Source organism: Nipponia nippon, unplaced genomic scaffold (genome assembly GCF_047370975.1).
Source record: "Nipponia nippon isolate SJK-2023a ecotype South Korea unplaced genomic scaffold, ASM4737097v1 scaffold_36, whole genome shotgun sequence".
Lineage (NCBI taxonomy): Eukaryota > Metazoa > Chordata > Aves > Pelecaniformes > Threskiornithidae > Nipponia > Nipponia nippon.
In genome coordinates this window covers 861,903-886,041 of record NW_028262354.1, presented here as the reverse complement: position 1 = coordinate 886,041, position 24,139 = coordinate 861,903, and the positions used below count along the sequence as shown (strand labels likewise).

General features: G+C 69.4%; 1 protein-coding gene across 10 annotated transcripts; it reads right to left on the bottom strand.

Annotated features, from left to right (window-relative positions):
* Window positions 1-40: 40 nt before the first annotated feature.
* On the bottom strand, window positions 41-24,139 carry ARHGEF2 (Rho/Rac guanine nucleotide exchange factor 2). 10 transcript variants are annotated; one of them, XM_087771941.1, is made up of 27 exons: window positions 23,858-24,139; window positions 19,757-20,063; window positions 19,358-19,535; window positions 18,820-18,928; window positions 18,534-18,573; window positions 17,513-17,627; window positions 7,268-7,418; window positions 6,680-6,747; window positions 6,484-6,547; window positions 6,103-6,232; window positions 5,920-6,029; window positions 5,683-5,829; window positions 5,091-5,341; window positions 4,877-5,002; window positions 4,523-4,640; window positions 4,179-4,436; window positions 3,396-3,472; window positions 3,122-3,291; window positions 2,879-2,946; window positions 2,598-2,789; window positions 2,381-2,476; window positions 2,217-2,284; window positions 2,092-2,133; window positions 1,926-1,976; window positions 1,370-1,783; window positions 696-885; window positions 41-606 (listed from the first exon to the last, which is right to left on the bottom strand). In XM_087771941.1, exons 2-27 carry the CDS (start codon window positions 20,041-20,043, stop codon window positions 521-523), a joined length of 3,606 nt encoding a protein of 1,201 aa, XP_087628067.1. In that variant the 5' UTR covers window positions 20,044-20,063; window positions 23,858-24,139; the 3' UTR covers window positions 41-520. The 10 variants fall into 10 exon arrangements, with proteins under 10 accessions (XP_087628067.1, XP_087628065.1, XP_087628066.1 ...); XM_087771939.1 differs by lacking the exon at window positions 23,858-24,139 and adding an exon at window positions 23,017-23,086; XM_087771940.1 differs by lacking the exon at window positions 23,858-24,139 and adding an exon at window positions 21,240-21,371 and having other exon boundaries at window positions 42-606.

The following is a 24,139-nucleotide window of genomic DNA, read 5'->3' as shown; positions in this document are numbered from 1 at the left end:
CCCCCCCCCGCACAGTTTGGGTCCAAACCGGTCTTTTTCATTATTTTCCAATTTTTTTTTTAATTTTTTTTTTCCTTCTTTTTCAATAGTTAAACCAAGGGGAACCAACCAACCGATCAAAACTGCCTCTCACCCCGGGCAGCCCCCCAGAAGCGGGGTGGGGGATGAGCTCACCCCAGCGGGGAGGCCACCGCTGGCCGGGGGGGCCGCATCCTGCCCGCCCCTGGGACAGACCAGCACCCCCCCGGCCGCCACCTCCCACCCCAAGACGAGAAAATAAATAAATAAATCTGAGCGGTGGGGGGACATCGGTCCCAAACTGCCACCCCCCCCCCCCCAGCTTAGGGGAGGGGGCGACCGGACCCCCCCAGCCCCGTGAGGCTGCCCCGGGAAGAGCAGCTCCCCCAAAATCCCCAGGTGCCCCCCGTCCCCAACCCCCCCACGGCCGGACCCTGCCCCCAGGGGCTCCCTGGGGGGGGCCGTGGGGTGCTGGGGGGCCGGGAGGGGCCGGAGCCGGTCCCTAACTGTCCGAGGAGCCCCCGTCGCCCTCCTTCAGCTCCTGGCTGCTCTCCACCTCCTCGGGAATATCCTGCATCCTCAGGAAATCTGTGGGAAAGCGCTGGGTTAACCCCCGCCGCCCCGGGAAGGCGGGCGCCCGGGGCCCGGCTCCTGCCCCCCCCGCCCCAGGGACCCACCTCGGGGGCTGGCGGGGGGCGAGCGGCGGCTCCCCAAGTCCTCGTCCTCCAGGAGCGCGTCCAGGACGTCCTCGCCCTCCCGCAGCCGGTCGGGATCGCCCCCCCGGTAATCCAGCTCCTCCCGGGAGCAGGGGGCGAAGGCAGGGTGGTGGAAGGAGAGGCTGGCGGGGTGGGGGCTGTGGCTCAGCTGCTGGGAGGGGGGGGTGGTGGTCAGGGGGCTGAGGCTGGATGCACTCGTGTCATGCATGAGCGCATCTTTCACACACCCCCTGCCGCCTCCTGAGGCCCTGAAGCCTGGTGGGCTGAGGCCCGATGCACTCATGCCACGCATGAGCACGTTTTTGCCCCCGCCGCCACCTCCCCGCACCCCAAACCCAGGTGGGCTGAGGCCGGACGCACTTGTGTCATGCATGAGCGCATCTTCCCCCCCGCCCAGGCCCCAAACCCAGGTGGGCTGAGGCCGGATGCACTCATGTCACGCATGAGCACATCTTTCACCCCTGCCACCCCCACCACCTCCTGAGGCCCCAGAGCTGGGTGGGCTGAGGCCAGATGCATTCGTGCCACGCACGAGCACGTTTGTGCCCCCCGCCGTCACCTCCCCGCACCCCAAACCCGGGTGGGCTGAGACCGGACGCGCTCACGCCGCGCGTGGGCCCCATCCTGCCCACTACCTGGGGCGGGGTGAAGCTGAGATAGAGCGCGTCGCCCGCCGGCAGACTCCTCCGCCGCGGATCGGTTCCGCGTCGTCCCCGCGCGCCGCCCTCCTGCCGCAGGGCGCCCAGCTGCCGCCGGGCCTCCTCCAGCTCGCGCTCCAGCCGGGCGCGCTCCTGCTCGCTGTCCCGCAGCCGCGTCTCCAGGGTCGCCGCTTCCTGCGCCCGCTCCTGGCAGAGCTGCCGGCAGCGTCCCAGCTCCTCCTGCAGCAGCCCGTGCTGCCGCTGCAGCAGTGCCAGCTCCGTCGTGCCGGCCTTCTCGCCCGCTCGTGCCGCCGGTTCGGCCGGGGCCGGTTGGGAACCGCGGCGGGCCGGTTTCTCCGTGCCCTCCTGCAGCTGCAGCTCCAGCAGCGTGTCCTGCTGGCTCACCACCGCCTGCGGGGAGGCGGGCAGGGGTGTGGGCAGGGGGATGCGGGCAGGGGGGTGCAGGCAGGGGGGTGCAGGCAGGGGGGGTGCCGCCTTGTCCCCCCCCCCCCCATCACCATCCCCCTCCTCCCCGCAGTATGGTCCCACCAACCTGGAGCCCGTGCAGGAGGGTGTAGAGGTTCACCAGCCGCTGGTTGATCTCCTGGGGAGGAAAGGAGGGGACAGTGAACCCCTGGCGAAGCCGGGTGGGGAAACTGAGGCACGCTGGCCCCGCGGGGAGGGAGCCGGGTCTCTCCCCTCATCCCATCCCCCCTCACCTCTTGGGGTACCCTCTGCAGGAGCTGGTTGCCGTTCCCATCCTATGGAAAGAGACCAGTGACACCGCGGTGGCCGTGGCACGGGGTGGGGGCGTCCCCCCCGGCGTCCCTCCCACCGCGCTCACCCGCTGCCCAGCATCCGAATCCGCCCTGCAGAACTCCAGGGAGCCGTTGAAGCTGCCGGCGTCGCCGTCTGCAGGGAGAGGCACGGGGTGAGCCCCACCGCGGTCCCAGGGGACCCCGAGCCAGGCGCAGCCCCCTGCCCCGCGTCCCCCGTCCCCCGCCTTACTGCTGGCGCCGGGGCTGGGGCAGCTCTCGGCCTCGGCGAGGTTATTCTGGTCCCGGTCACGTCCGTAGCCCGTGAATATCTCCTTCAGGCACTCCACTGCGGGGAAGTGCAGGGTGAGCCCCACGCCGCGGGGTGGGACCCCTGCCTCAGTTTCCCCACCCGGAGCATCGCCATCCCAGAGCACCCCGGAGCATCGCAGCCCCGGTCCCATCCATACCTTCCCGGATGGCGTCGTGCATCAGCTTCTCCCCTCGGGAATTCTCGGCCGAGTCAGAGTGGAAGAGGGTGCGGGGGGCCAGGGTGGGCGAGGGCTCCTCGCAGCCGCTGGCCAGGGCCAGCATGTCGGCAAAGAGCCCCACCTTCTCCTCCAGCAGCGCCGTGATCTTCCGATCGTGTTGCAGGATACGGTCTGCGGGGAGGGAGAGGGTGAGCAGGGATGGGGGGGACGGGCAGGGATGGGGGGACGGGGATGGGGACCCCCGTGGCGGTGGCACCCACCTTTCAGCTTGCGTAAGGATGCTTCGATCTCTGTCTCGATCAGAGGAAAGTCCTGGCGGCTGGGGCAGCTGGAAGGGACGGGGGGGTCAGAGCCAGGACCCCCCAAAGCCATCGCACCACGTCCGCCCTTCCCACCGGCCGCGTCCTGCCGAGGCTCAGCGGACCCAACCCGTCACCCCTCCATCGCCCACCCCGTGGCCGTGGGGACCCCCCAAACTCGCCCCCCCCGGGGCTGACACTCACAGGCTGACCGTCTGCTGGATGACCTTCATCCAGTTGTTGCGGTCATCGCGGGAGGCGGCGTGGACCTCGTACATCTCCGGCGGCGCCGCGCTGATCAGGAACATCCCCTTCTCCTGGTTGGCGATATCCCGCACGATGAGGTTTTGCAGGGAGATGACGGCCGGCTTGTCCTGCGGGACAGGTGACGGGGTCGGAACGCCATCCCGGTGCTGGCACAGCCGTCCTGGCAGCGATGGGGGGCCGGGATGCGGGGGGCCAGGCGGCAGCGGCTCACCAGCATGGGGAAGGTGTATTTCTGGTCCTTCTCTTGCAGGAAGATGAGGACGTCCGTCATGAGCAGCACCAGGACGTCTGGGAGGGAGCGCAGGGACGTGAGACGCTGGGGTGGGTGCGAGGCCGTGGCGTGTCCCGCCCCGCAGAGCCCCAGGGCCCCCTGAGTCCCAGGGCTGCTCCGAAATTCGTCCATGGAGGGCGAGGGCCTCCTGGCACCCCTGTGACCTGGCACCCTGCTCCGCAGGCACCCCCATCCCCTGGCACCTCGATCCCCTGGCACCTCAGTCCCCTGGCATCTCCATCCGCAGGTACCACCAATCCCTTGGTACCACCAGCTCCTGGGACCCTGCTACCCCGTCATCGTCATCCCCAGGTACCCTCATCCCCTGGACCCCCATTCCCTGGCACCCCAGTCCCCCAGCATCCCCAAACGCAAGTACCCTCATCCTCTGGCATCTTCCACCCCTTGGCACTGTGGTCGCTGGCAGCCCCATCCTCAGGTACCTCCAATCCCCTGGCACCCCACTCCCTGGCACCCTGGCCCCCCAGCATGCCCACCCCCTGCTACCCCATTCCCTGGCACCCTGGCCCCCCAGCATCCCCATCCCCTGGTACCCCACTCCCTGGCACCCTGGTCCCTGGGTATCCCCATCCCCTGCTAACCCCATCCCACAGCACCCTGGCCTCCCAGTATCCCCATCCCCTGCTACCCCACTCCCTGGCACCCTGGCCCCCCAGCATCCCCATCCGCTGGCATCTCCATCCCCAGCACCCCGCTCCCCACCTTTGAAGCGCCCGGCCGCCGTCTTCCAGAGCATGCAGCCGCTGTGCACCAGCTTACGCCGCAGGAGCTCGTCCTTGCCGAAAATGCCGGCGCGGCTCTCCCATGGCAGCTGCACTTTGGCCCGGCCGTCCACACGCCTGTAGACGTCCCACAGCCGCGCGTTCATCTCACACGTGTGCACCTCCTCGTTGATGGAGGAGATCAGCTCCTTCACCAGCTTCAGCGCTCGCGACAGGTCCGCGGAGTCACCCTCGTTGTCTGGGATGAAGGGTTGGGGGACACGGTCAGGGCTGGACCCCCCAGCACGGGCCCCCCACGTTGCCGCCCGCCCCCAGCCCCGTTACCTTTGGAGTTCTTCAGGATGCGCTCGATGAGCACCGGGTACTTGGTGATCCTCTGCGTCACCAGCAAAATGCACTCGGGCACCCCGTGACGTCGGAGCAGCGGGGATCGCGTCATCCGCTGGCCGGCCGGAGGGAGGGAAGGAAGCACAGGGCACCCCGTGAGCAGCGGCCGGACCCCCCGGGGCACGTAACCACGTTAAGAGGCATTGGGGAGAGACGTGCAGCCGGGGAAACCGAGGCACGGAGTTGGCAGAAGGGCCTTCCAGCAGGGCACGAAGCCCGGAGCCCGCAGGGAGACCCCGACACCCATCCCGCGGGTCCCTCCGGAGCCGCGCGGGGATGACGGGCGCTCACCCGGATGAACTGCTGGAAGCGCTTGTCGCGAGCGAGCAGGTCCTTGTACTCCTTCACGGCTTTGGTGTGCTTGCTGCAGAACTCGGAGTAGGCTTTCTTCAGCTGCTCCGCGCTGGCGCCCGAAAACTTGGGGGATGGAGATGAGGGGAGGTCAGTGAGCCCGTACCCTCCCCGCCAGCACCCGCCAGCTCTGGTGGCCCCGCACCGTCCCCACCTGGTTGACGAGGATGTCCCCCAGCCGGTTGATGACAAAGTTCTTGTTGCTGTCGTGGGCCAGGGACTCCCGGCGACGCTCCAGGAGCTGCGCCAGGAACCGCTCGTGGATCTGGCTCAGCTCATCCACGCAGGGGAAGATTTTCTGCACCGTGCCCGGGTCCACCTGCAGATCGTCCAGCATGGCCTTGCGGAACATGTTGGCCATGATCTTCAGCGTGCGGACGTGGTGGATCTCCGTCTGGATCAGCTCTACGGCAGGAGGGGATGGGTGAGAGCGGGCAGCCACCGCGGCGGGTCCCAGCCTGCTCCGCACCATGGGGACAGCACCTCGCCCTGTCCCCACCGCCTCCGTCTGTCCCCCATCTCTTCATCCCCATCCCTACATCTCCGACCTGTCTGTGTCCCCCGTCCTGTCCCCACGTCCCCCATCCCTGCATCCCTGGTCCTGCATCTCTGACCATCCCTGTGTCCCCTACCCTGTCCCTGTGTCCCCTACCCTGTCCCTACATCCCCAATTCACCCCTGTACCCCGTCCCCCCATGTCCCCCCCCCGCGCCACCGGTCCAGGCCTTCCCCACGCGGCCGCCCACCGTAGATGACGTCCTGGCGCTTCATGACGTCCATCTTGTGCTGCTGCAGGTAGCTGTTATCCACGGCCAAGCTCCAGGAATCCGCCTCGAAGTCCTTCCCGTCCGTCTCGAAGTCGCTCATCAGCTGGTTGAGGATGACGTCGGGGCCTGCGCGGGAGGGCGGTGGGAGCCGGGGGGGGCTGGCCCCGCGCCCCGTGTCCCCCCCAGCCCGTGTCACCCACCCCGGTGGGTCCCCACCTTCGTCGATGAGCGACTCCACGGAGAGCGTGCGGTTGCGCATGTTGAGGGAGTCCGTGGACTGGGACAGGATCCGCCGTATCCCCAGGGGAGACTCATCGTTGAACGTCCTGGGGGGGGCATGATGGTGACACTCTGGGGACACCCCCTGGCCCCCCCGGGCCCTGTTTCGCCCCCGCTTACCCCGCGATGTTGGTGGTAGAGACGCTCTTGGAGAGGGAGAGGGAGGGTCGGCCGCGGCGGGGACCCAGCAGCGTCTGGCGGAAGCTCTCCGAGGGGTAGATGGCCGAGTTGGGGCGCTCCCGGATGGCGGCTGGGGGGGGGACACCGGGGGTCAGCACCACCCCCCCCGGCTGTGCCCGGTGTCCCCGCCGCCCACGGGGGACACCCCGAGACAGCATCCCCCCGGCATCCCCACCCGGGGACGTGTCCCCCAGCCCTCCCCGGGGCTGTCCCCGCAGCCGGGAGAGGGACCTGGCCCTGCCCCGACACCTCGGTGACAGGCAGCATGGCGGGGGGAAGAGCTGTCCTCCCCCACCCGCCGGCACATCGCACCCCACTCACCTTTATTGCGCAGCGAGACCGACTGCAGTGCCGAGCTGTTCTTCAGCAGCGCCGCTTTCTGTTGCTGGGGGAGGGAGCGGAGGCGTCACGGCGGTTGTCACCGTTCCCCTGTGTCCCCCCCCGCCCCCCAAAAAAAACCTGGAGCGGCTGAGACCGGCCAGCTCGTGTCACTTGTCACAGCCGGGCGGGCGCTCACCTTCTGCTTCACCTTGGTGCAGTTGGGCAGCGTGTCCTTGCAGCGGTTGTGGATGGTGACGTTGCAGGCTGGGGGGGGGCGGGACAGGGAGAGGTGATGGCACGGCCACCCCCGGCGGCATCGGGGGGACCCTCCCGCCACCCCCATCCCGGGGCAGCCGCCATCCCCGGAGCGACGGGAGCAGATGTGGGGGGAATCCGGGCGGACGCGGATGACACCCGGCGCTGCCGGAGCCGCAGCTGCCGGGGAGCAGCTGAGCCGCCGCGGTGCCGCCGAGGCCCCCCCAACCGCGGAGGACACGATGCCCCGCGCCGGCCCGGTGCCACGGGCACGCCGGCTCCATCCGGCACCGCAGCATCGCCCGCACCAGGGGAGCTGGAAGGCGCCGGCGGTGCCAGCTGCCTTGCTGGGACGTGCCAGGGCAGCACGCCGGCGTTGGCCAGGATGCCTCGGAGAAATCATCTCCGTGAGCATCGCTCCTGCTCTGCGGCACGAATCCACGCCGCCAAACCGGGAGCAACCGGCCGCTCGCAACGGGGATTGCCGTGCCCACCCGGCAAAGCCGCCACGGCCGTTTCGGCTACTCACTGGGGCAGATAAGAGCTTCCTTGGCCGTGATGCTCTTGTTGCAGGCGAAGCACATGGTCATGCCGGAGACGGTGATGGTGGTGAAGAGGTGGCCGTTGGTGTAGCGGGCATCCTTCTCCTTGCCCTCCTTCATCTTCTCCTTCTCCTTGCTCTGCCCGGAGAGATGCGACGGGCGCCTGACGGGGCTGCGGCACGGCGGGCGCCCGGCGGCACCACCCGGCACGGCCCCCGCTTGCTTCGGGATGCGGTTCATGGTTGCGGGGAGCCGGGGGTGACGTGGGACGCCCCGGTCCCCCGCGATGCTCGGGGGGTCCTGCCACCCCGGGGGGGGAAGGACAGGGAGCCGAGGGGCTGGGGAGAAGCCACCCCGATCGCTCCGCTCGCCCGTGCTTCCCATCATCCCATAACCATGACAACCGGGCGGCTGCGGGAGAAATCCCCCCCGCCCCAGCACACGTCCCCCCCCCCCCGGCACCACCGCCGCCAGCCCCAATGGGGACGAGATGCGGGGGCCGCAGCAGGGAGGGGAGGGGGTGACGATGCTCCCCGGCACCCCTGGGGGCTGGGGGCATCGCCAGAGCAGCGCAGCCGGCAGCCCGGCGCCTTCCCACTTCCTTTTTTTATCCAAAGCGGATATTTTCACCCTTTTTCCCCCAAAACGGGGGTTTGGAGGCCAGCTGCCCATCATGGGAACGGTGTCGGGGTCCAGCCCTGGGACCCCGGTGCTGCCGGCGGCTTGCCATGGTTTTCCCCTCCCGGAAACTGGGAGCGAGCTGGTGTTGACCCGAGCATCTCGAGGGCGTCCGCTCCTGCCTCGGACCCCCCCGCGCCCCGACCGGCACAGAGCCGCCTTTGTCCCCCCCTGCCGGGGCACCCGGCCGTGCCTGGCACCGGGGCACCCGCCAAACAGACCCTCTCCGCGCCAGCCCCCCCAGACCGCCGGCGCGTTGGGTCCCAAATCCCCCTCCCCGTTGCCCAGCGCCAAAGGGGGTCCCCGGTTTCCAACCCCCAGGAGGGCGAGCGAGAGGCCGAGGGCCCCCCGGGAAGGACCAGGCAGGTGGGGAGGGAGGCGAGGAAGACCACGGGAGCCCATGGGACGGGAGCGGGGCTGAGCACAGCGTCCCCAGGGAGCGGGGACACGGGGGGACGCAGCCGTGGCCCCCGCTCCGTGCCGGGGGGACACACGACGGAGCGCAGCCGGAGCCGGGGGGATCGGGTGCTCGTCCACTCTGTGCAGAGGGGGCTCTCCACCTCCGCCGGGAACGGGGCGCAGGAGCAGTGGCACCCCCGGCCCCGCAGCCCCCGGCCCACAGCCCCCAGCCCCGCCGAGCCCGGCCGCAGCCGCCAGGGCCCCGATTGCTCACAAGCCTTTTTTTTGTTTTGCTTTGCTTTTTTCTTTGCTTTGCTTTTGGGTTTTGCTGCTTTTTTCTTTTTTTATGTTTTTTGTTTGGTTTTTTTTTAACTTTTTTTGCTTTCCTTTCCTTTTTCCCCTTTTTTTCTCTTTTTTGCTTTTCTTATTTTTTCTTTTTTTTGCTTTCCTTTTTTGTCTTTCCTTTTTTTCTGCTTTCCTTTTTTCCTTTCTTTTTTTCTTTATTTTTCCTTTCTTTTTTCTTTCCTTTCTTTTTTCTTTCCTTTCTTTTGGCTTTTTTTCCCTCCTTTCCTTTCCCCCCCCTTTCCCCCCCTTTCCCCCCTTCCTTTTCCCCGCTCTCCCTCCTTTGCCTTCCTCCTTCCCCCCTCGCTCGCTCCGCCCGCTCCGCGCCGGGGCCCGCAGCCGCCCGGGCCGCAGGAAGCCGCCAGACAAAGGCGGGGGCCGTTCCCCTTCCGCCGCCCCCCCGCCGGGGTCCGACACCGGCCCCCACCCGCCCCGGGCCCCCGCACCCGGGCCCCCGTCCCGCAGCACGCCCGGGTCCCCGACACCCGGACCCCCACCCTGCCTGGGTCCCCCCACCCAGACCCCCACCCCTCAGCATGCCTGGATTCCCCCCCCCCAGTGGGGACCCCCAGCCTACCTAGGTCCCCCCACCCAGACCCCCACCCCGCAGCACACCCAGGTCCCCCGACCCGGACCCCCACCCTGCCTGGATCCCCCCCAGTCTGGACCCCCACCCCGCAGCACGCCCGGGGACCCCGACCCGGACCCCCCCCCCGCCTGGGTCCCCCCACCCAGACCCCCACCCCACAGCACGCCCGGGGCCCCCCGACCCGGACCCCCCCCGCCTGGGCCCCCCCACCCAGACCCCCACCCCGCAGCACGCCCGGGGACCCCGACCCGGACCCCCCCGCCTGGGTCCCCCCACCCAGACCCCCACCCCACAGCACGCCCGGGTCCCCCCAACCCGGACCCCCACCCTGCCTGGGCCCCCCCACCCAGACACCCCCAGTCTGGACCCCCACCCCGCAGCACGCCACCACCCAGACCCCCACCTCGCTGGGGTCCCCCCACCCAGACCCCCACCCCGCAGCACGCCCGGGTCCCCCCCACCCCGCAAAGGCCACACTGGGGCAGGGGGGGACGGGCGCAAGCGGTGCCATAAAGCCCCCGGGGGCTTCGCCATCGCCCCTGGTGCCCTGGAAGCTGCGAGGGCGGCACACGCAGCCCCCGGCCCGTCCATAGCCGGGAGGGTGCACGGGGGGCAGGGGGGACTGGGGGGCTCGGAGCCACGGGGGGCTCCAGCTGCCCCCCAGGGGTGGCAGCGGGGGGCATTTGGGACCGGGACCCTCCGACGGCAGCCCCCAAATCCAGGCCGGTGGGGGACAAAAGGCCCCCCCGGGCCAGGCGGGGGGGCACAGGGGGTCCCTGCTGGCGCCGAGGACGTGGCAGCCCCATGTGGGGATGGGGCCACCGCCGGCACGGCAAGGGGTGACCGGGGGGGACGGCGAACCCCACCCAGCCCAGACGCCTGGGTCCGACAGCGGGTTTGGGGGTGTCGGGCTGCGCCCCACGGCCGGGGGGGGGACGTCGGAGGCGGCAGGGGAACCCGCAGCCGTGCCACCGCCTCCGTCCCCACGCCCCCAAAACACACGGGGCGGCTGGGGTCCCCCAAAAACCCCAGCAGCGGATACCCCAATGCAACCCCCCCCAGCATCACCCCCAAACCCAGCAGCAGCCGGCACCAAAACCCCAACCCCGGCCAACGCCGCCGGCACAGAAACGGGTACCGAGCCAAATCCCCGGCATGGGGCACTGCGGCTTCTCCGGCCGGGGGTTTCAGAGGGTCCCCTCGCGTCCGACCTTCCCGGCACTGGCGGGGAGCAGAAAGTTTCTCCGCTTTAAATAGAAATCGGGGGGTTTTGGTATTTTTTTTCCGGCGCCGCGGTGCGACGCCTACGGCGGGTGTATTTCTGCTGGCACCGACACGACTTCGCCCAAGATAGCCGATTTCTTTTCCTGCGTGAGAACACACCCGCGCCAGCCTCCGGAGCCGAAAAACTCCAGCCAGACCCGGGGGAGAGGCTTTGGGGTGATGACAACCCCAGCTGCCACCACCCCGTGGTCTGCGTCCCCCCCAAAAAAAGCCACCTGCGGCATCACCGCCTCTGTGCCGGCTGCGACGAGCCGGGGGGGGGGCGGCCCCCCCCAAAAGCGAAAGTCTGACCTGGGTGACGGACCCAACCCCGAAATGGCATTGCGGAGGCACGTCGGTCCCGTCCGTGCTGGGGACGGTCCCCCCCTCGTTGGGGACAGTCCCCCCCCGCCTGCCACCCCGGCGCTGAACAAAGCCAGCGCCGTCCTCGCCGGCGTGGCAACAAAAGATGCCGCCGCGCCGGGGCCGAAACTGCGCGTGGACGGCCAGCAGCCCCTTCCCCCCTACAAAAAGATGGGGTGCCCCCCCCCAGTGCACAAAAGCCCCATTTTAGCCCCAAATTCGCCCCCCCAAGGTTTCGAGCCGCCGGAGGAGCGAGGCTGCGGGTTTGGGGGTGCGGGCAGGGGCTGCAGCAGGGGCTGCAGCAGGGGACCCCCCCCCCGCTGTTTTGGGGGCTCCAGGGAAGGCAGCAGCCGGGGGGGGGGGCTGCCCTGCCAGGAGCCCCCCCAAAAGCAGGTCCCGCTATGGGAGACGGGGTCCCCACGGTTGTAAAGCCGCGGCGGGACAGCGGGGGGGTCCCCACACGTCCCATCTGCCGCCGGCACACCCCAGCCGGGGGGACCCCGCGGCTGCGAGTCCCCCCCCCCGCTGCCTTTGCTGGGGGCCCCCCCATTTCTGAGGCGGTGACAGCCGGCGGCGGGGACGGCAGCTGCTCTCCAAGCGCCGGGAGCCCCCCCCTCCCAGGGGGACCCTCCGAGCCCCCCGGGCCAGGGCACGGCCCTGGGTGGGGCGAAACGGGCCTTGATGAAACTTTCTTTAAACAAAAACCGCCATTTCCCCCCCCCGGCCGGCGCAGGAACCAACAACCACTTCCCCCCGCCGCCGCCACCTCCGCCGGCCCCCCAAAACCCGGATCCCGGGGCTGAACGCCCCCAAGCCCCCAGCCGCCTCAGACCTGACAAACTCGCTGCACGCAAGGCCGGTCCACGCCACCACGCCAGCGCTGGGTTTTCCCCCCCGCCGCGAAAATCCCCGGGTTGGGGTAAACTGAGGCAGGGAGCAGGAGCGGAGCTTTGCACGCCCGCCTCGCACACCCATCTACCTTGCACGCCCGCCTTGCACGCCCGCCCGCCCGCCTCGCGCGCCCGCAGCAGCCGGCAGCAGGAGCACAAAGCCCTGCCAAGCGCAGGCAGCGCCCGGCACCAGCTGGGCCCCCCCTTGCTCCCCCCTTGCCCGTCGTTTCGCCACGCCGGCGATTGCCACATGCTCCGGGGAGCACGATGGCGCCCGGCCCCCCCGCCTCGCACCCTCGCCAAGCCCCGGGCGACGGGGAGACGCTCCCGCGGGCCGCGAGCGCCCCGGCTCCCCGTGCCTCAGTTTCCCCATCGCCCAACCGGCGGCAGGGCTTTGTCTCTACCGGGCTGCGGACAATAAAACCGGGATGGGGGGGTCCCACCTCGCTCCCACCCCCTCGGCAGGAGGAGAAGGCGACTTCCTCACCCGCCGTGCCGGAGCTGGAGGGCTTCCACGCCACCAAACGGCCTTCGGCTTCGGCGGAAACAAGGCTGACGGGCGAGAGCGATGGAGGAAGTTTGGGCGCTGCTTCGCCGAAGAAGTTGCGGGCGGGATGTTCGGCGGGTGGCGGCGGTGCGCGGCGGGGCGTCGGGGCGAGGGCGTCGGGGCGAGGGCGGCGGGCAGGAGCGCGGGCAGCGGTGCAGGCAGGAGGGTTATTGTCTTCCCAGGAGCCCCCGCTGCACAATGGGGAGCGGCTGCGCCGAGGCTGGCGGAGGATCCTCGCCCACCTCCCCGCGCCCCCCCCTTTGCCAGGGACCCCCTCCAAGGTGCATAACCCCCCCTTCCTAGGAGCGCCGGGCCGAGCGTCGCCCCATCCCCACGGCCCCCCCCGCACCCCCTCGCCCTGGCGGGACCCCAAAAACTGCCCCCCCCCCCCGGTGGGGAAGGGCAGAGCCCCCCCAAGGTGGGGGGGCAGCTGAGCCGAGCGAGGACCCCCCCCCGCGGCGGATGGGGGTGACCCCCCAAAGCAGGAGATGCCCCCCCCGAGGGAGCGGGGCCGGGGGGGACCCCCCGGCCCGGGGGGGCTGCACCGCCCGCCGGCACCCACCTGGGCACGATCGCTCCTGGCCCGGGCCAGCGACTCGATGCGGGACATAATCCGCGGGGCCGCTCCGCTCCTGCCCGCTCCTGCCTGCCCCTGCCTGCTCCCGGGCTCCGCCCTCCCGGGGGCGGGTCGCGCTGCCTGCCCCGGCCTCGTGCTGCCCGCGGGCCTTTGTTCCAGGCGGGGCAGGCAGCGAGCGGGATCGGGCCCCGGGCAGGGACCGGCAGCGTGGGAACGGGACCCCGGAGTCACTGCGGATCCGGGAATGGCTGCTGGGAATGGGCACCCCGGAGCCACTCCGGATCTGGGAATGGCCACCCAGCATCTCTCCGGATGCGGGAATGGCTGCTGGGAACAGGCACCCCGGAGTCACTCCGGATCTGGGAATGGCCACCCAGCATCGCTCCGGATCCGGGAATGGCTGCCGGGAATGGCTGCTCCAGAGCCACTCTGGTTCCGGCCCTCCGGAGCTGCTCCGGATCCGGCCGGCTGCTCTGGAAGCATCACACCGGGGTCCCCCCAGATCGGTGCCCCAGCGCCCAGCCCTTGCTCTCGTGCCTCAGTTTCCCCTCCCCGCAGGCACCCTGACCAGCATCGGCCCCATGGACGCCCCGTGCCTTTGGGGACCACGACCCAGCCGCCGCTCACGTCCTCCCTGGGCGACACCAGGGCTGGAATCCCAAAAAGAAGAAGAAAATCCCATGGGATTCCAATCCCCCATTACCGGCTGCCACGGGACTCCCCAAAACTCCCCCAGAGCCCTGAGTGCCCCCAAAGCGCAGTTTTGGGGTGACGCACGAATCCCACCCCCGCGCTGTGGGCCCAGCGCGACCTTTTCCCCCCATTTTGGGGCTTTTATCTCCCAAACGGAGCACATTGATGCCGGACCCTGCCCCGGGGAGCTGCTGACGCTTCCCACCAGCTTTTGGGGGGGGACACAGAAAAAGCTGCTTTCCCATCCAGATCCCCAGCGACGGAAAGTCGGGCTGAAGGCAATATTTTGGGAAAATTGTGCTTTTTTCCCTTAAAACGCCAGCTTCGGGGAGGATGCCAGCGCTGGGCTAACCTCACCTTGGTTGAACATTAACTGGCTGGCTGGGAGAAACCGGGGTTTATCAAATTTATCCCACTCGCTGCCGGAGATAACGCTACCGAGGTTGCCAGGAGAACCGAGGCACCGGGATGGCTCCAAGTCCCGGCAGCGCCCGGGGCTGGGGGCAAGGGGAGGCTTTTCGGGGACGCGTCGCCCGGCGAGACCCGGGGCAAAGCCGCCCGCCCCGCTGCGGGGCTGCGGGGCGGCAAACGGCTCCTTACACAAATAAACGTCCCTTCTCTCCGCGTTTCCCAGCCCGACAGCACTCGACGCTCACCAAGGGGACGGGGACAAAGCCGCCTGGGCGCCCAGGAGAGATGCTGGCAGCTCTCGGCTTAATGAGTAACCGCGAAAGGGCACCGATGCTGCCGGCAGGTGCCACCGCTCTGTGCGCGGCCTCAATTTCCCCGCAGAAATCACTGCCGGCGGCAAAGGAGACGGCGCGGTGGTGCCGAAAGCGGCCCTGCAAACCCTGCGGGAAAGGGGTGGGATGCGCCCACGCGGGGCGGGATGCACCCACGCACGCGGCTCCCAGGGAAGAGGAGAAGTCAGGAGCTGGAGCGGAGCTGTCGGGAAAACACATCCAATGACCCGAAACCAGGTGGCTGCTGCAGCCGGAGCGGTTTACCAGAGGCAACCGCGACCGTTAACCCAGCGCCGGCTCGTTCCTGGGCGGGGGCCCTGCTGCCAAGGCCGGGTTTTAATGAACCCGGGGTCCCGAAAGCAGAACCAAGCCCTCGCGAGGCCGCCCCAAGCATCCGCGGGGAGCGGGGCCTGGCTCCTCCTTTCACCCAGAGCTTAATTCCCAATTTCTCATTTCCTCCCTAGGTACAAACCCCTCCGGCCGGGCTTTGCTTCTGCTTCCCCTCCCCGGCCGTAACCCTAAAACAACCCCAACACCAACGGAAGAAAACCCCGAACGGGCGCTGGGCTACCCCGGGGCAGGATGCGGCCAGCGGGGAGGCTGCAGCGATGCCCGGGGGGGCCGGTGCCTCGCCCCACATGGCAGGGCCAGATCCGGGCTCTGGAAAGCCCCGCGGTGCTGCGAGCATCACGTGGGAGCAGAGGGCGAAGGGGGAAGCGACGCGGCTCGGCCATAAAAAGTCGGGAAGGGAGGAGATGGGGGTGCTCCGGTCGCAGAGGGGACCCCACGGCCCCGGGGAAACCGCGTGGTCCCCCCCCATGAGGCCAGACTCACCCCAGCACCGGCCCCTCGCCAAAACTGCCGACGGGCATCGCCGCAGGGATGCAGCCGCCCCACGGCATCGCGGGCGCCGGATCCTGGGGGTCCCCCCCGCCATGCCCCGCAGCCCCCCAGCATCCCGCGGTCCCTCCCCAGCAAGGCCAGGAGCCGACCCGGCGGCGTCGGGTGCTTGGGCGAGACCCGCAGCGGCAGCGATGCCCCGGGACCCCCGCGGGACCCCCGGGCCGAGCCGTTCCCATGACTCACCCGGGGCGCAGAGCGGCCGTACATGGCTGGGGCTCCCCGGGGACGGGCGCGCACCGAGTCCCCGAGGCGGCGGCGAGCTCGGCCGGGGCGGCTGCGATTATTATTTCTTCCTGAAATAGCACGGTCCCTCCCCTCCGTGGCCTCCCCGCTCCCCGCAGCCACTTCCCGGCCAGCGCCCAGCGCTCCAAAACCCAGCGTGGCTCCAGCTTGTCCCCCCCAAAGCGCCGCTGGGCGCTCTCTGCTGCCTGCAGACCTCCCGAGGGCCCCCTTACGGGGGTCACCCCCACCAATGGCCGCCTTGAGCCCCAGCGCCTCCCTTCCGTGGTGCCCCAGGACCGCGGGGCCCCGTCCTCATCCCTGCCGCAGCCTCTGCTTGGGACCCCCCAAGCTACGAGCACCCATCTTGCAGAGCGTGACCCCAGCTCTGTCCCCCCCCGCCACGGGGATGGCGCTGCCTGGGCCGGTGGCGCAGCCGCAGGGACGCCTGGTGCCACCCCGGTGCCGCCAGCACCGTGCGGACCGCGCTGGGGGGGCTCTGCCGCGCAACCCCTCAGCCACGCTGGGGTGGGCACCCCGATCCCCCCGCACCCCAATCCCCTCCGCCCGACGCAATCGCCACGTGCGCGGCTCGGCGTCCCGCTGCCTCGGCTGGGATCGACCCCCTTTCCCCCGCCTCTGCCGTGGGGGGCCGGCCCCAGACCACCACCAGCGCTCCCAGCCTCCGAGGACCCTTCTCCCTCCCCGGCGATTTTCTAGGACAAACTTGGCTAAGCTGAGCCTTGGCGAGAGCCTGGCCTGAGCAGCCCTCTCCTCCAGCTCCATCAAAACAACAATAACAATAATCAATCCTGGATTTGAACCCCTTCGCAGCCCCGGTCCGGCACCCGGTGGGGTGGGAGGAGGATGGAGCCGTCCCGACGGCGGGGCCTGGACCGTGCCGCTGTGCCGGGCGGGTTTTGGCCCATTGGCCCCATGATGGTAACAGCTGGCCGCTAATCCGGCCACCCGCTGCCCGGCAGGGAGGAGGCAGGATGAGATCAGGGGCCGGGGCGGGGGGGATTAATGGCTTCGCACGGCGGCAAACCGCAAGCCCAGGGGGCCGCTTGGGGGGGCGAGGGGGGCTTCGACCCCCAGAAGCGGGTGGCAGGGGGTGGACAGCAACGCCACAGGGGCATAAAGCCATCGGCAGCCCCCATGTCCCCAAGACACTGCGTGCGTTGCTGTGCCTCAGTTTCCCCCTAAGCTCCTGGCCCCCGGGGGGGCAGCGGTGGCCGGGGAGGACCCCACCGCGTCCCCTGGCTGCCCCACGGCCGCCCAGCCTCAGCCTAAGCACCCTGGCACCCTACGAGCAGGCATCGCCTCCGAGAAATGGGGAAACTGAGGCACGGGGGGGGTCTGGGCAGGGTCCTGCCGCCCTCCGAGCTGGGAAGGAGCCGGAGGAAAAGATCCCAAATGAAGGAATTGCTCCAGGAAACCGCTGGGCTGGAGCGGAGGGGCCCGGGGGAGGGCGTGCGGGCAGTGAGCTCAGCGCACAAACAAGCGCGCCCGCCGCCAGGAAAAACCTCATTTCCTCGGCCGCGGCGGGGCCGAGCCCGGTGAGCCCCGGTGGGGACCGTCCCCCAGCCGGCGGTGGCAGGGGTCCCCACATGGCCCCCGCCTCGCGGCCGGGGGAGAGCGGCTTTGCCGCCGGTGCCCACCGCCATCCCGGGCACGCCGTCGGTCCTCGCCAGCCGGCGCTCTCCCCGGTGGCTCCGGATGCACCGTAATGGTGTCAACACGGGGACCGGGACAGGGGGGCGATGGCAGCGCCACCGAAACCGCGTCGCCGGTGCCCGGGCAGGATCCGGTACCCGCTGTGCAAACGCCTTCTTCCCCACGCGCATTTGGGGTTTTCCCCCCTCTTTAGATCCCAAAGTACGAAACCCAGCGATGGCCGGTGCCAGGCAGGAGAGGGGAAACTGAGGCACGGCTTCCCCAAAGGGCAGAGCGTCAAACGAACCCCCCCCATCGCCGTGTCTCGGGGAGCGAATCGCCCCGCCACCCTCTCCTCTTCCCCTCCTACCTTCGTCTTCCCCGTCATCCTCCTGATGAAGCTGAGGGTCCGGCCCAGGGGGGTCTCTTCCCAGCGCTGGCTCCCCGCCTCCCCCGCCAGCTGCCCGCAGCTCCCGGCGCCGAAGCTGCAGGAGATGGAGGATCCAGCTGGACAATCCCGCTCTGTCCCCGGCCTCTGCGGGGCCGGGAAACAGGGAGGAGCGAGCCCAGCCGCCCCGGCCCCCCGGCTTCTGCGGGGTGGCTGCTCCGCTCGCAGCTGGGTCGAGCACAGAGCCCTTTCTGTTCGCCCCGAGCCCCGCGGGGTGCGGAGACCCCCCCAGGCTGGCGGCTACGTCCCCTCCTCGGTGACCCCCACCGCGTCACCCGGGGAGCGGGGCGGTGGGGCCAGTTTGTACGGGTGCAGCCGCAGGGTTGTGGGGTGCTACAGGCGTGGAGCCCCCCTTCCCGGGGTGGTCCCGCTCAGGACTGGCCCTGGTTCCTTGGGGCTGGGGGGGGACACAAGCCCCGTGCCCAGCCTGTCCCTGGGGACCCGGAGGGGACGGCGGTGGGGCCGCACAGCACCATCCTTTTTGGCGAGGGGGTTGGGGGCCAGCCTGGCCCCCTCCGTGTCCCCGTCCCTGTCCTCGCTCGTCCCCCGCGGGGCTCCCGGCCAGCCGCGGGCGCGACGGTGCCCGGGAACAAGCGGCCTAATGAAGATGGGAATGGGCTGTGACAGGCGGTGGGGACGGAGGGGGCCCGGTGCCACCGGCACCATGCCCTGCCGGGAGTGGGGCGACACACGCCGTCCCCTCCAGCCTGCTGTCCCTGGGGGTTCGCTCCTGCTGCCCCCGATGCTGGGAGCAAGTGAAGTGCGTCGGGTCTCAGCGCGGCCCCCCTCTGCAGCCGCAAGCAAAACAAACCCCTCTTTGGGCCGATGTTTTCACCTCTAAATCTCCCCTCGGGGCTCTCTGGTCCCTGAGCTGCCTTGTTCACGCCCCGGCCCAGGGCACAACGGGCACCCCCAGCCCCGTGCCTGCGTCCCCCCGACTCACCCATTGACCAGGCTCTGCTGGGAGGCGAAGGGGGAAATTTCTGCAATGGCAAAAGAAAGGGGAATTAACAGAGGGGCCGAAGCGCGGTGGGAGAAGCCAACTCTTTCGGTTGGTGAAGCATCTGCCGCGGTCCAGGGCTGCCGCAGGGAGAGGATGAGAGATAATTAACTTTGGCGGCAGCGCCATCGATTTTGGGTGGTTATGAGGGGGTTTGAGCAGGGATGGGGATGCAACGTGGGGGGAATCGCCCCGGTCCTGCCCGGGGGCCGTGGGTGCCACCACTCACCGTCTGCATCGGGGAAGCTGTCGATGACGCTGAGCGATGCCGATTTGGAGAGGACACAGCTGCCGGCGCTCTGCCTGGCCCGGTACGCTGGCAGCCTCCGCGCATCCTCCTACCAGCCATGATGGGGTTGGCACCGGGGCCACCGGCTCCCGGCCCTGTCACCCTCTACCTGCCCTTCGGCAGGGCCCGGCGGGTGGCACAGGGCAGCTGCAGGTCCCCGGCACGGCGCGCCCGGGCTCGTACCGGTGCCGGACGGTCCCCGAGCTTGTGACCCATCTATTTTCCCCTCCCCACTGTTGATCCTCAAAACGAAGCTGCTCCCAGAGGATGCCACAGCCTGGGCAGGAGCGTCCCGGTCCCAGGGCGATGGCAAAGCCACCCAGGATGGGGCTTTCCCTGGGACCCATCGCGATCCCCTCTCCCGGGGTCCCCTACCCTCAGCCAAGCTCAGCCCCTGGACCCATCCCCCGGCTGCAGGTGGGTGCTGGGTGACAGGACACCCTGGGGGGCAGGGAGAGGAGGAGGAGGAGGCTCCTACCTGCGCCCGCTGCACATCGGCCTCGTCCTCCTCCTCCTCCTGGGAGGGCAGGGACTCCAGGTCGTCGTTGCTGTGGACGAGGGGGGCTCGCCGGGGGTCCCGCCGGTGCCGCCCCAGCCCGTCCAGCTGCTCCGCACTGGAGTCGATGTCGTCGGGGCTCAGCCCTTTGAGACTCACGCTGTGATGGGGAGAGGGGGACCCTGAGCCGGGGGGGGACGGACACCCCACCAAACCGGGACCCCCAGCCCCGTGGGGTGAGCCTTGCTCTAGCACCCGGCTTTCGGGGCATCCCCACTGGCTCAGGGCAAGGGATGCTGGTCCCCGGGGTGCACCCCGACCCCTGGATGGGGGCTGGCTGGCTGCGGGGCCGGGATGGGGACAGGGGCCGGTCCCCGCTACCTGAGCTGGTCGTAGCCGGGGACCCGCCGCAGCTCCTTGCCCGGCTCCCAGCTGTGCCGGCGGAAGGGGTCCCGGGAGCGGATGGAGGTCCGGAGGGCACAGGATCGCCGCAACGGCACCCCTCGAAAGCGGTCTTCATCCTCATCTTCCTCCTCCTCCCAGCCAGCCTCGGCGCTGGGGCTGGCTGCGGTGACGGGCTCCAGGGCCGACATGCAGCGACGTTTCTGACCCGGGACCCCGCAGAGGGCACCTTCGCAGGGACCCAGGAAGATGTCGGGACCGTCCATGCCGCGCTCAGGGCCGGACGCTGCGGGAGGGAGGAGCGGAGGCGTCGGGGGTGGCCGGCCCAGCCTTGGCGCAGGGCATGAAACGAGTTGGGGGGGTCTCAGCTGAGCTCTGCAGACCCCCCCCCAGCTCCCCCAGATTGTTTTTACGGCTGCTCTTGGAGCTTTAAACAGCCCCTAAAGGTTATGATGGCCATAAAGAGGAGCTGCCCTTCCTGGCCGCGTCCCCCACCCCGGCGCTGACCTCGCCGAGCCCCATGCACCGCACGGGGCCCCCCGACCCTGCAGCGCCGGCGCCGCGATGGAGCGGGCTCCCGGCCCCCCTGGCCCCCAGCCCTGCACAAACACGGCCCGGGGGGGCCGCGGCTGGCAGGAGCACACAGAAACACCCACTCGAGGCCCGGCGCGGCCCCGGTTACTCATTAAGCGCCCAGGAATTTGGCTGGGATGAGAGCGGCTCCTCATCAGCTTGGCCGGGGGGGCTGAGCAGCGACGGGGTCCCACCGCCCCAGGGTGACCCCACAAGGATGCAGCCTGCAGCCCGTCTGCCCGGACACAAGATCCCAAATTTCCCCATCCCCCCGGAGCAGCCGTCCCTCGGGAGAGGATGCTCAGGTCGCTCTGCAGTCGCTTGGGGACCTGGGTTTTGTCTGGTGGCATCTGGCCCCTGCTTGTGCCCCCTGCGTGGCAGCGGGATGGGACCCGGGGAGGTTTCAGGACGGCACCCGGGGAGGTTTTAGCCTGGCCATGGCCCCCCATGAAAGGCCACGCCAGGCTGGGGAAGCCCCCGAGCATCCCGACGCCCCGAGACGCCTGGGCTGCCCACGCCGAGCGGCTACAGAAGCCCTTAAAGAAAAGCCGCCGCGGGGTGCAGCTTTTAGCCCCCCCAAACCCGGCTCCCCATCATGCCCGGTCCCTCCATCTCGCAGCAGCACCAGTGCAGCGTTGCCAGCCTTGTCTGGACCACGCTACCCCCCCATTCAGCAAAACCCCCTTCTCCTGCTGCCGTTAGCAAGATGGAGCCAGGGCTGCGAACCCCAGCGGAGCGCCCCGATCCCCGTGATCCAGCCCCTTGCTCCGGTCCACGCTGCCCACGCCTGCCCATAATCCCCAAATCCCAACACCAGTGGCCATGCCGGTGCCCGAGGCGTCCCCGGGGCTGGCGCATCCTCCCCTGGCACTGCCCAGCCCCGACTCACCCCGCTGCGCCGTGGGCAGCTCTCCCCTCCCGGCCAGCCCCGTTTGGGACAGGGAGGGAAATGGGATGAGCTCAGCTGCTTTCCTGTTTTTACATTCCCGGCCCAGTCAGCTGATAAAAAAACCCCACTTTCCTCCACATCTGCCCTTCGATCTGCCCAGGACCAGAGCAGAACAAGCGAGCGGCTTTGCCATAAATACAGAAGAATAAATAAATAGCGAAGATGGCGCCCATCGCTCGCTGGCACTTCCGCCACCGATAAGCACGGCTCTCCCCAAAAGCACACAAGGCGACCGGGTGATCTACGGGCTCCCAGACTCCTGCAGGCGTCGGTGCCCAGAAAAGCAACCTGGATGCCCAGGAGCTTCCCGGTTTAGTGCCAAAAAAGAGCTGGGGATCTCGGGGCTAAAGCCAACCTCCCGCGCCGGGAGCCGGCAGCGCAAGGGAGGGGATCCTGGTGCAGCAGCAGCCCCCAGATCAGATCCCAACCCTGCGGGCGACCTCCAGCCTCCGCAGCCCCTGCCTTTGCCTGCCCGCTCCGGTCCGGCGCAGTGCCCCGGCGTGCACCCCTGCACCCCAACAAGTCAAACCAACCCCATTTACCGCCCGTCGGCACTGGGACACCGGCAGCAGCTTCCCGCCGGCCTGGCTCTCCCGGCAGGGCACCGCGGCATTACCCGCTTGGTGCCCGGACGCATCGGTGACAGACGGGCTCCTCCGGCCAGGAGCCACTGACTCCCTGCACCACTAAAAGCCCGGCACCGAGCCGGCCTTAATCCACGTTTGTATTTCAGCCCCCCCAAACATCGGTGAGCACCAGCTGGAGAGCAGCGAGGAGGCCGGGGATCGCGTTACCCGCAGGCTGCGCTCACCAGCGGCCTTTGGTTCCCGGATGGAGCGCGGGGACCGCGGCACGACGGCTCAGCCCAGCCAGGAGACGGGGCCTGGGGGAGATGCCCCCACCCAGCCCCTCTGCTCCGTGCTGAGAACGGCCAATGCTCATCACTGGTGTGCGTTGGTAGGGGTGGAGACCGCGCCGGGCTCCTCCGGCCCCGCCGCCTGCTCCAGGCCAGCGCCGGGTCCTGGGGACAAGTCCCCGGACACCCTGGGTGCTGGGCGGGCTGGAGGGCAATGGGTGCCACAGCGCAGCCAGCCTGCACGCCCAGGCAGCTCCGCCAGCACTTTGGACCCAGCCGGAGCAGCGAGTGCCAGGCCGGAGTCACGGCTCCCAGGGGAGGAAGCAAGAAGCAAGGTCTTCCTCCTAAAAGCCTCTCCAACGGAGGGGTCCAGCCTCTGCCGAGAAGCCAGAGGAGCCGGCGGAGGGTGAACCCGTCCCTGCAGCGGGCAGGACATGGGTGCCAGGACGTTGCCCCTGGTTTCTTTCCAGGCAGAGCCGGATTCCCTGGCACCGGCGAGGATTAACCGCCGGCCACCGGCTTTCTCGGCGGCTGGAGGATGCTCGTGCCGGCCACCACCGCTAGACAGGGAAACCGAGGACAAGCAGGACGAGCGACCGGCGGGAGGGTCCCAACAGCGGCCTTGAGGTCAAAGCCCGCCGGCAGCAGGGAGGGAGCGCGCGAGGGGGGACCCAGGCCTCCCGTCCCCGCCGTCCCACGGGAGCAGCCATGGTGCAGGGCAAAGGGCAGGGAAGGTGCCGGCGAGCGGCTCGGTGGGACAAAGGCGACAGTGGCAGCGGGCGAGATGGGTGCTGCAGCACCCACGAGCGGGGCCGGCGGCTCCTGGGCGGCTCAGGTCACCCCGGGCTGCCAGGGACGTACCTGTCGGCGGTGTGGCGGGGGGCGCGGGCCCCATGGGAGCCGGGCGCTGGGTACCAGCCCTGCTCCAGCTCCCCAGCTGGGCGCTCCCTCCCTGCCTCTCACACACAAAACAAACCAAGAACCGCTGGGCAAATCAGATCCTTTTCCCTGTTAACCCTTTGCCCTGCATCGCCGCGGAGCCTCCGCTCCCATTCCTGCCAGCGGACAGATGGACGCACGCCCTGGTTCTCACGGGGCACCCCAAATTCGGCCTTGCTTCCCGGTTCTCTCCTCCCTTAGCCACCGGCCGCGGCTCCGCGCTGGGCTGCCGGCGCCCTCGGCACAGAGGGGCCCTCCCGTTTCCCGCTCCGTCGGCTTTTAGGGTCCCAGAGCAGCCTGAGGGTCCCCTCGGGGTCTGAGCTGCCCCTTCCCGGCTCCCGGGAGCCCTTCCCGTGGCAGCCGGTGGGAGTTATGGATAACGCATCACAGGCTGTACTGCAGAGCAAGGAGCATTACTCCGTGCCTCAGTTTCCCCATCTCCCAAGGGCAGGGATTTCCTTCCCCCAGGGAGCTTTGGCACAGTGCAGTCGCACTTTTCCAACCCGGCACAACTTGCTGCCGGCTCGGGGCTGAGCTTTAAGCAGCCGGCGCGGGTGCAGAGAGCCGGTCAGGGTGCGGAGCAGCGCACCCAGGAGCTGCGATAAGGGCAGGGCAAGCGGAGGTGACTCAGGCTCCCAACGGCGTCACGCTGCCCACGCCGCACCGTCTGCTGCGGGGCTGGACCCCGCTCCGCTCCCCACTGCCGGGGGGCTGAGCCCCGTGGCGCAGCGAGCCGCCGGGCGATGCCGGAAGGATTACGCACCTTGGACAAACCCAGCGCGTCCGGATCCCGGGGGGATTTCATTTCCTGGGAAAAGCCACCGTGAAACGAAGCAGCCGCAGACGGAGCAAACCGTTCCCGCGCGAGAGGCACCTGCGAGCGATGAACACCCCGACGCGTTTAATCCCCATCTGCCAGAAGTGGCCTGGAGGTTTTGAAAAGCTCCCGCAGCCTTTGTTCGAGGTGTCCCGGCACCGCTCTCACGTGAAGCACCCGTTCAGCAGGGAAAAAAAAAAGGAAAATAAAGAAATGCCCTCTTGCCGC

What these genes read in the sequence shown, in the direction of transcription:
- ARHGEF2 (XM_087771938.1), bottom strand. Translation starts at nt 8,360, where the DNA reads ATGGGCTCCCGTGGTCTTCCTCGCCTCCCTCCCCACCTGCCTGGTCCT. An exon ending in GGGACATCCTCGTCAACCAG is followed by an intron (nt 5,003 to 5,090) that starts GTGGGGACGGTG and finishes CCATCCCCCAAG; the next exon opens with TTTTCGGGCGCCAGCGCGGA. An exon ending in ATCCAGCAGACGGTCAGCCT is followed by an intron (nt 2,947 to 3,121) that starts GTGAGTGTCAGC and finishes CGTCCCTTCCAG; the next exon opens with CTGCCCCAGCCGCCAGGACT.